At 42.1% G+C, this 10908-nt stretch overlaps 1 protein-coding gene across 1 annotated transcript in view; it reads left to right on the forward strand.

Annotated features, from left to right (window-relative positions):
- Nucleotides 1-9318, forward strand: part of DDX39B (DExD-box helicase 39B) — a 58894-nt gene extending 49576 nt beyond the window's left edge. The window contains exons 7-11 of the mRNA XM_082264632.1: nucleotides 1773-1904; nucleotides 4275-4384; nucleotides 4544-4688; nucleotides 7752-7899; nucleotides 9179-9318. Coding sequence (XP_082120758.1) covers nucleotides 1773-1904; nucleotides 4275-4384; nucleotides 4544-4688; nucleotides 7752-7899; nucleotides 9179-9195 — 552 coding nt within the window. The 3' untranslated portion in view covers nucleotides 9196-9318. The remainder of the gene's footprint in view (nucleotides 1-1772; nucleotides 1905-4274; nucleotides 4385-4543; nucleotides 4689-7751; nucleotides 7900-9178) is intronic.
- The last annotated feature ends 1590 nt before the right edge of the window (nucleotides 9319-10908 follow it).

A 10908-nucleotide genomic window follows, 5' to 3' on the forward strand; every position in this document is an offset into this window, starting at 1 on the left:
AGGTCTGAAGGTATTGGAATTTCAGTACATAAACTTTGCTTGTATTAATGACATCAGTTTGAGAGGTTTATTTTCAATTTGGACAGACTGGAAGCTGGGTGTAAACAGACTGTGGAGTCTGTTTGCTTCCAGGTGCCCATAGATTAGATCAGGGTCTATCCTGATCCGCTCTGCATAAACTGAGCGGACACTGACTTGTCCTCTGCCCCTCTGCTCTGATCAGGAGATCTGTGAGCGGATCCCTGCTGCAGGACATAAACCTCTTGGGCCTAAAGCCTCGTACACACGTACCGATCGTCGGCCGAACGATCGGCCGTCTTTTGTCCAGGGCTGTCATGTCTGTTGAAAACTGCAAAAGACTGCACACGAATTTTGTCGGCCAACAACAGCCGACTGCAGAAGTGATGTCATGTGATGGTTAACTTTCCTTGTCTTTTTTCTTTTCTGAGCATGCCCAGTCTTGCAAATCTGCTGTCTGTCGGCCGAAATCTGTACTGACTGGCGAACAATCGGCCGTTCTGGTGTCGGCATACAAAAATTTTAATGCCTGCACGACAGATTCTGTTCGGCCGAAAATGCGATGTCGGCTGTCGGAAGCATCATACTAACAAGCCTACAATCGGCCGATCGGTCATCGGCCGGATATTTACGGCCGACAATCGGAACGCGTGTACGGGGCTTTAGCATCCTTGTGTTGAGCCTGTGTTGATCAGTGCAGCTTCAAGCACCTGGTTTGAATATGCCCCTAACCCATCTCTTATTCTTGCACAGCCCCTAGGGGACGAGCAATTTTTTTTTTCCTGCTGTGGGCTTGTTTATTTGCAAATACCTGGTTTATTTAAGATTATATCACTAGCATAAACATGTACACATTTTAAATTTAATCAGTGTTGGTTTAAAAAAAAAAAACTACACACTTTTATTCTATCATTTGTCCTTTAAAATATAATTCTGATGCAAAGCATTGCAAGCTTTATTTACATTTTTTTTTTCTTCTAATTTTGATTATTTGTTTATTTTTTTAAGATGCAAAAAAGTTGAAAAATGTAATGGGTAAAAAAAAATACAAATAAAAAAAAAAATCAGAAAAATAATGGTCAAAGGGAGAAGGAGAATGAGGAGTTAATTAGAGCTGATTAGGGTAAACAAAGGGTAAATTGACAGTTTATTTCAAAATATATATACATATTTTATATATATATATATATATATATATATATATATATATATATATATATATATATATATATACTTGTCATGTTGCTTAATCTGACACTATACAGATAGATAATCTAGATCTATTAAAGCTGCTGTATTACATATATAGCAACTCCTGGCTGTGGGGCAGGACGGGGGTGTACTATATATGCCCTATGTACTTCTTCAATTACATGATTTATTTGGCTGTGTGTAGTATGCCTACTGTCCACAGCTGAGCTGGGTAATGATCTTGCAAAGCTGTCAGGTTGGAGCTCAAGGAAGCAAATCTTGCCACTGTAGTCCTAATACAGGCATCCAGTGTTTGCTATATAATTCTGTTGCAGTCCCAATAGCTAAAGCTGTTTAACTGAACCATAGCTTTTAAATTGTAAGTGCCGGTATTTTTTGCCATAACAATGTATGCAAGATGCCATCTTAGTCCATGTAAGAGGTCATCTAGGAATCCACCTTGATCACGCCTCACCCTGTAATAGGACTTCTCAAAAATTTGCAAGGAAAGCCGGCCCCTCCCCTTACTGTTTAACCCTTAATTTCCCACCCCCCTCCTTCAGCCAATGGAAATCTTTGTGGATGACGAGACCAAGCTGACTCTTCACGGACTCCAACAATATTACGTCAAGCTCAAGGACAATGAGAAAAATCGCAAACTTTTTGATCTTCTAGATCTATTGGAGTTCAACCAGGTGAAAAATTTGTTGTTTTTTTTACAAAGCTCAATATGAAGAAAAATGGAAGTTGTTTAGGAATTTGATCCACTTTTGTTTTTGTCTTTTTATCCATCAGAAAGATAAGCTGTCACCTCTGAACTGACAGGTTGTGAAGGGATTTCTCCAGAATACACAGATAACAATAAAACATGAATTTAACCACTTGCCCCAAGGCCTGACTTTCAGTGGTTATACCGGGATGATGTCTGCAGCTGCAGGCATCATCCTGATAGCGTCTTTTTTTTTTTTTTCTTTTTTAGAGTCGGCGATGCGGTTTTCAGTAAAAGCTGAAATCTGAGCGGGTAACTAGGATTGCTTTGACAATTGGTGGGAGGGGGTGTCTTCCCCTCCACCGCCTTCCCGAGCTCTTCCGTCTCACTGGGGAACCCGAGGCTGCAGCCGGCAATTCCACCGGCTGACCATAGAGCTGATCGGGGACCAGAACAGCCTCAATCATCTCTATCGTCTAAAAAAACGGAGGTGACAAGTATGTGGTCGCTTCCGGTTTTGAAGGTGGTAAACATACCATTAGTGGTTTGAAAAAAATCATCGGATCATACCAATCTTAGGCTGGCCATACATATGTCAAATTTCGAGAGAATTTTCTATCGCAAAACAGAAATTTGTGCGTTTTGTGATTCGTTGGTGCCACCATTGATTTTGAAATTTGACTAACCAAGCCTTCAATTTCACCTCGTATTGCTACAGAAAAGAATTTTCGTGGACTGGGAATTTTCTTTTCTTATGGGGAATTTTCTTTTCTTGCAATCATGCTCATTTCTTTTTTGATTATATTTCTCCCATCATTGATTAGAAAATCGTTTATTTTTCAAAATATTTCAAACATGCCCGATCACTCAAATTTGATGACCGCACGAAAATCGGCCGTTGCTGTGGCCCCCTAATGGTGCGAAATTCGAATGAAAATTCTTCGATAAGATTTTCGAAAGAAAATTCTTCGAAATTCGACCCATGTATGGCTGGCCTTAGTATGATCCAAGGGCAGAGGAGAGATCTGTGGTCTAAAATAACCCAGATGTCTCATTAAAGGAAAAAAAAACGTTTAAATGTAAAAATATTTTTTTTTTTTAAAGTGCCCCCCCCCCGTCCCCCCCCATGCTTGCATGCAAAGATGAATGCAACCATTGGTCCTGCGTCGGTAAGTAAACTGCACTGCACATGTGAGGTATAATCGCTAACGTCAAATTGAGAGCAATAATTCTAGCACCAGACCACCTGTGTAACTTCAACCACCTGTGGTAACCTGTAAAGGCTTCTAAAGCGTCGCATATGGATAACCTGATGTACGTTTTTTGTTGCCGTTCCACGGGTGTGTGCAGTTTTGAAGCGGGACATGTTTTATATCTTTTCTCACGGTAACAAAATTGTTTTATACTTTACCAAATAACTGGGTAGTGTGTCTTTGTGCATTAAAATTCATTAAAGTGTATATTGCGTTTGAAAAACCGTTGCGCAAAAAATGTGTGACAACCCCCACTATTTTATTCCTTAAGGGCCTCTGCTTTACAAAAAAAATGTTTGGAGGTTCTAAATGCTGATTTTTTTTACATGTATGTGAAAAGTGTTAGAAAAAGGCCTGTTTTTCAAGTGATTTATCCACTATATCAAAACTTTGGTTGGAGTTGAGCTTTAGGGCTCATTCTGACAGGTGCTGAGATCCATTCAATGCGCTGAGCTGCTTTTTGCTACCTGTGCATCTACCTCAGAGCTGTGCATAGGCAGTTTCTGCAGCTGGATGCAGACTCAGCAGCTGCATGCGAAAATTAGATATGTGGTTAGGAGCAGGGGCAAAGATCTGAACACAGACACGGTGGTCGGATCCATGATCCCCCCTGGTAAAATTTGACATGACCGTGTCTGTGCAGCCACTGAGTCTGCATTCTCTTCTATAGGCTGCCTGTGTGCAGGACTGAGGTGGATGCAAACGCAGCAAAAAACTGTTCAGCACCTGTCCGAATGAGCCCTTAATTGAATGTGCAAAAAAAAAAAAAAAAAATTAATATAGTAAGTAAAAAAATAAAATAAAAAAAAGCCAGTGACGGGCTCTACTCCAATCATGGCGGGCTCCCTCTGCTTTGTTAAGCTTTGTTAAGCAGAGAGATCTTCATAGAGTACACAGTCTGAATAGGCTGTAAAATACCATGCATAACTGGGAGCAGCAATTTGCAGGCAGACCAGACCCATGTTGTGTTTTTTTTTTTTTGGGTAGATCTACAGTTAATTGTAGAATTAAATTCTAAGGTGTATGGCCAGCTTTACTGAGCTTGTCATTCTAAGCTATAAAGGCATACAAGGCTCATACTTGTTTACATGGCTTATTTGCAGGTGGTCATCTTTGTGAAGTCTGTTCAAAGATGCATTGCTCTGGCTCAGCTGTTGGTGGAACAGAACTTCCCAGCTATTGCTATTCATCGCGGGATGCAACAGGAGGAAAGGTGAGACCTGTGATTGACTGCTTCATCTGTCTGAGCAGAAAATGAGTTGGAGTGTTAAGTCGTGAAGACTGAGAGATGTGCTCGTAGGGGTGAGCTCTGGGATTATGGTGTGCACTCTCTTCATAGATGAATAACTGAAAATCTTGTGTTCACTGGCAGGCTTTCTCGTTACCAACAATTTAAGGATTTCCAGCGCAGGATCCTGGTTGCCACCAATCTTTTTGGCCGTGGCATGGACATTGAAAGAGTGAACATTGCCTTCAATTATGACATGCCGGAAGACTCTGACACCTACCTGCACAGGGTATGAACTCTGCTTCATTTTTCTGTTTCCTTAATGTAAAACGGAACATGCCAGACTCAGACCAGAAGTGTTCTTGGTGTGGTTTTATCTTTGATAATTTGCAAATTGGAGGGCCTTCCAGCTCCTGATGCGAAGACTCATTTTGTAAAGGTGTTAGAGAATCTGTCACTTTGCCCATTCAGGGCAAAATGACAGGTTCTCCTTTAAAGAGGAGCCCTACCCTGTGTTCCCTGATATTCTATTGGTGCCCTCTCTAAATACACAGTTTTTCCAGGTATAGAGGTGCATGTGATCTATGTTGATGTAGTGCTTTGGCCTAAGCAGGAAAGCAGGGCTGGCCCAAGACATTGTGCTGCTTGAGTGCGAGAATGAAATGCTGCCCCCCCCCCCCCAAAAAAAATAAATTCACGCCCTCCAAGAGGCCCCCACATTCTATAGGACTATGTAAGCAGTCAGAGGGGTGTGAGTGTGTACGGAGTGACAGCAAGAACAGGACAGAGCAGTAGACACTGGGCAGATGAGCGCACCAGGCTTTCTACTGTCTATAGTGCCACAGTGCCCTGCAGGGCTGCGAGCATGGTACAGGAGAATGCAGGGCTGCGGGCATGGTACAGGAGAATGCAGGGCTGCGGGCATGGTACAGGAGAATGCAGGGCTGCGGGCATGGTACAGGAGAATGCAGGGCTGTGGGCATGGTACAGGAGAATGCAGTGCTGCGGATATGGTACAGGAGAATGCAGGGCTGCGGGCATAATACATAAGAATGCAGGGCTGTAGGCATGGTACAGGAGAATGTAGGGCTGCGGACATGGTCAGGAGAATGCAGGGATGCGGATATGGTACAGGAAAATGCGGGGCTGCGGACATGGTACAGGAGAATGCGGGGCTGCGGGCATGGTACAGAAGAATGCGGGGCCGTGGGCATGGTACAGGAGAATGCAGGGTGCGGGCATGGTGCATGAGAATGCGGGGCTGTGGGCATGGTTCATGAGAATGCGGGACTGTGGGCATGGGGCATGAGAATGCGGGGCTGTGGGCATGAGAATGTGGGCATGGTGCATGAGAATGTGGGGCTGCGGGCATGGTGCAAGAGAATGCAGTGCTGCGGGCATGGTAGAGGAGAATGTGGGTCTACGGGCATACTACAGGAGATGCAGTGCTGTGGGCATGTACCATGCCCGCAGCACTGCATCTTCTGTAGTATGCCTGCAGCCCCGCATAATGGCAAGTAGTGTGTCTGTGTGTGGAGCAGTCTCACTTAACCTGTTCCTAAAGGGCGCCTTAGGATATAAAAATGGCGCCGCCCAGCGCCAAAAAAAAAGGTCCACGGCCGGCTTGACATGCACACTGCGCATGCCCTGGATATATTCCCGGAAATAGCCAAACGTTAACGTTTTTTTCCGGGCGACGGCGCATGCGCAGTGTGCACATCAGGCCGGGCGCTGACCTTTTTTTTTTTTTTAGCTACCTGAAGAAGAGAAGAGGCGGCCGGGGGCTGCCCCTCTCTAAGTGCCGCCTGGGTCCCATGGTCCCACGGGACCCATGGTAGGGCCGGCCCTGCAGGAAAGCCACATAGAAACATGGAAGAGATATAAAAGTCCAACAATAAATAATGACTTAATGCTCAGGAAATTAATGTCCTCAATCAAAGTGGTTATCCACAAAAGTGCAAGTGCTCTGGCTTGATTGTTCAAAGTGTCGATTCCTTGTTCCAAGTATAAATGAATAAGATGGGTCACTTACCAGATGACGTGGGTCTTATGTGTCATATGACACTAAGACCATTCAGGCTTTGGTGGCCCCCTGGGCCAAATGGCTTCCCCTTTAAATGGTCCTGTGGGCTAGTATTGGCTCCTCTGGACTCTGGGATATAACGGTCAAATATAGTGGGAAGGAGAAAAAAAGGCTCCAAATAGCGTAATATAGTCTCTAAAAGGTTTTATTACCCATACATTAGGTTCAGAAAGGATAAAAACCAAATACACGCTATCCCTGGTGGTCAGCGGTGCGGGCTGCGCGTCCTCCTCACGGAATCACGGGTTAACTTCCGGCTTGCGTTCCAACTAGGGTATCGTAATGACGTTATGCGGTCCAAACTGACGCGTTTCGTCACTTCCGGTGACGTCTTCAGAGTTTCCTGGTGCTCCTTGAATGTTGGGCCTCTGTGTGTGGCTATGCTGTGTAAAAGTCTCACACATGTGGTATCACCATACTCAGGAGTAGCAGAATGTATTTTGGGGTGTAATTGCAAGTATGCATATACTGTGTGTGAGAAATAACTTGTAATTATGACAATTTTGTGTAAAAAAAAAAAAAAATACAATACATTATTTCTTCATTTTCCCAAGAATTGTGGGAAAAAATTACAACTTCAAAAAACTCACCATGCCTCTTACTAAATACCCTGGAATGTCTACTTTCCAAAAAGGGGTCTTCTGGGGGTATTTGGACTGTCCTGACATTTCAGGGCCTCAGGAAATTAGATAGGCCCGTCAGTACATCAGGTTTGATTAGGTGTGATCAATTTTCAATGATTGGCACCATAATTTGTAGACTCTATAACTTTTTCACACAGACTAAATAATAACCACTGATTTGGGTTATTTTTACCAAAGATATGTAGAAGTATAAATTTTGGCCCAAATTTATGAAAAAAAAATTACTTATTTGCAAAATTTTATAATAGAAACTAAAACAAAATGTGTTTTTTTTTTTTAATTTTCGCTCTTTTTTCACTTCTATCGCAAAAAAATGAAAAACCCAGTGGTGATTAAATTCTACCAAAAGGAAGCTCTATTTGTGTGAAAAAAATGATAAAAAATTTGATTGGGTACAGCGTTGTATGACTGAGTAATTATCATTCAAAGTGTGAGAGCGCCGAAAGCTGAAAACTGGTCTGGGCAGGAAGGGGGTGTAACTGCACTGTATGGAAGTGGTTAAGGAGGAAGCCTCCAACGGGCTATGACTCCCAACAAAGTGATGAGGAAGTAACCGGGTGGTGGAGGGGAATTACATTTACAGACCATTTTTTTTTTAAACTTCCATGTCTTTTTCCCTCACTAGGTGGCACGTGCTGGTAGGTTTGGGACGAAAGGTCTGGCCATCACGTTTGTATCAGATGAGCAGGATGCGAAAATCCTAAATGAGGTTCAAGATCGGTTTGAGGTCAACATCAGCGAACTGCCTGATGAAATTGACATCTCTTCGTACAGTATGTGTTATTTATTAATCAATCATGCTCTGTAACATCTTCTCTATAGTGCCCGCATACATTCCAATGTGATCTTTCTGTTTCGGCTAAATCTATGGAAAGTGAAATCATTTCTGTATGTTTTTTGAGATAAAGAAAATATATCTATCTTGAGAATTTACGTCAAATGAAGAAAACACTCCAATGATTGAGTCCACTAAGTGAAATGTGTTTAGGGCATTCCTTATGATTATTTTTCAGCTCTTATATTCTTAGCTATTCATATGTAAAACTAATCTATGGATATTAGAGATGCACCGAAATTTCGGCACCGGAAACATGTCAGGCGAAAATGGTGTTGTTGGCATTTTGCCAATAATGGTGCTGAAAATACACAAGGTTTTGAAGGGACTGTACCGCGATTTTACTGTGCTTATGGTGTGTTTTTCATAGGTCATGTGACTCAAAAACGAGTGCGTTTTTGATGTGTTCTTGCTGTGGTTTCAATGGGGAGGAGCGTTTTTGGTGTGTTTTTTTGTAACTGACCAAAAATGCAGCAAGCAAGATTTTTAACACCACAACGGAAGCGCAGCAGACCAGTGTGAAGACATGGAATTTAAAGGGATACATTTTTCTTGCGTTAAGGGCTGGTTCACACCACAAAAACATACTCCAGATCCTTTCCGGATGCGTTTCTGCATGCGTGTTTGCAGACGCTTTTTTCTTTTTCCTGTTTTCACTGTACTGGTGCCCAGTGCATTTTTGATGCATTCCAGTGCTTTACTGCGTTCCAGTGTAGGAAAAATGCAGCGAGTTCTACTTTTTTTTTAACTTCTCTTCTGGATCTGACTATGATCTATGCCATTGGAAACTATATAATCTACTTTCCATGTGGTTTTTAAAGCAGAAAAAAAAATGCACTGGACTGCATGTGGTGTGAACTGGTCCTTAAGTTGCCAATAATGGCTGACAAATTCATATTCATTTAAATTCATATTAATAAAAAAGTTGAATATAATACAATTATATAAAAAAAAAAATACGTATATTGTTTAAAAACTGTCATTTTCGGCACCAAAATTTCTATTCGGTGCACCAGTAATGGATATCTTTTGAAGTTTATACTGGTAATGATGATTTCAACAGCCTAGTGTATGGGGTATGGTGGCATATTGGGAAATTTAACAGATGTCTGTATTGGTAAAAAAAAAGTTTGAGACCCCTGAACTAGCCAGTCAATTTCTGTACAATATCAATCAAATTCCGATTTGTAATCTTTCTTTCCTTTTTCCTGTTTCAGTTGAACAGACACGGTGAAGCCAGATTTCTCCATCGACCAGTCAGTGTGGCTGCCGAAGGCTGTACACACCCGTGGTTCCTCTCAGCACCGGTTTGGGGGAGGCCGCGAACTGTTCAAAAAAGGAGCTTGGTAGTTTTTTGCACCCAGCCCCTTGTCCGTGTTTAAACAGGCAGAATGCTGCTGAGTTTGTTGCACCCCCCCCCCCCCTCCTCTGCTCAGCACCATGGACCTGCAGAACCTCTCTGTCTCGTCATTGTACCAACAAGGAACTGGAATTCAGTTGTGCAGGGAGTAAACCAAGACTGCAAAAAATAACATTCAATTTGAAAAAAATGTTCTGTTTGTCTTTTATATATTGTATTATAGGGCTTCATAGGAATGGAATGAACCTTTTTCTGTAATGACTTAGAGTGGGTTAAGTTGAAATTTAGAGTTTTATGCCTGTGATTTGTGGTGAGACACTGTAAGATACTCAGCCCTGGTTGTTTTTTTTTTTTATCAATATAAGCTTTTTTTTTTAGTTAACACCCTCTACATAAGTGACCAGTGGTGTCACTATTTATTGTATCATGTGACTTCCTACACCATGTCACAATAAATACCAAATGAAAAAGTTTTTGAGGTGTGATCTTTCCTCTCCAATGCCTTGTACTTGTACCACCTTAAAGTGTTACTAAACCCACAACAGTAAAATCAGTCTGTATATGCAGTAAAGCATGCTTGTTATACTCATTGTGGAACCTAAGGGGTAAATCCTCTGCATGGTGTAAAAAGTCTGTTTGATCCTGTCTTCTCTAAACCTCCCCTTCTTCCACTGTCCCCATACCATCTCCCGATAGAACAGAGCCTTGGTGTGTATTGCTAGAAAGTTTTTTTTTTTTTTTTTTTTTTTAATTCTCCCTCGGGAATAGTGCATGTGATCAGCATAGGGCCAACCAGCACTGTCCAGACAGGGGGTCCTGCAGCCTCATAGGGAAGTCAGAGGTGAATGAAAACTCCTTCTACAAGCTTTAGCCAGACACTGATAGAAGTCACAAGACTGCTATATACTGCTGATGAGAAAAGGTATTTAGCACTTTATATTTACTAAAATAATTGCATTTCGGTGTACTGTAGGAGACCAGATATAGTGAATGCAGGGTCTTAGGTTTAGTAACACATTTAAAATACACCGGAATTGATTTACTAAAACTGGAGAGTGCAAAATCTGGTTCAACTCTACATAGAAACCAATCTGCTTCCAGTTTTTTTTTTTTTTTTTTGTCAAAGCTTAATTGAACAAGCTGAAATTGGAAGCTGGCTACCACGGACAACTGTATCCGAGAAAGTGACAGCGTCTGATAACGCATCACAAACCCCCCCAACAAGGTATAGTTACTAAACCTATTACTAAACCATGCTCCTTTGCCACCCACCTGCATCAATGGAGCCCTTACTCGGTTGTTGAAATGGACTGGGACTTCAAGTATGGGGGTGGCCCTGTAATCTCACTCACTGCTTTGGGCTGAGTGGCCAAAACCGAGACTGGAACACTGTCATTGTGGGGGGAAGTGACATTATTCCATGTAAGAACTGTGATTACACTTAGCCTAACCCGGTCAGATTTTACAGCTTGTGGGACAGCAATCTAAGCACCAGACACGCATGATGTATATAACTAAGCAGCATACCTGGATGTTTTTGATAGGGCCTCATCAGCAGTTCTCTTCAAACACAGATAAAATTCTTTT

This window comes from Pelophylax lessonae (assembly GCF_965119305.1).
Source record: "Pelophylax lessonae genome assembly, chromosome: 7".
In the NCBI taxonomy this organism is placed as follows: domain Eukaryota; kingdom Metazoa; phylum Chordata; class Amphibia; order Anura; family Ranidae; genus Pelophylax; species Pelophylax lessonae.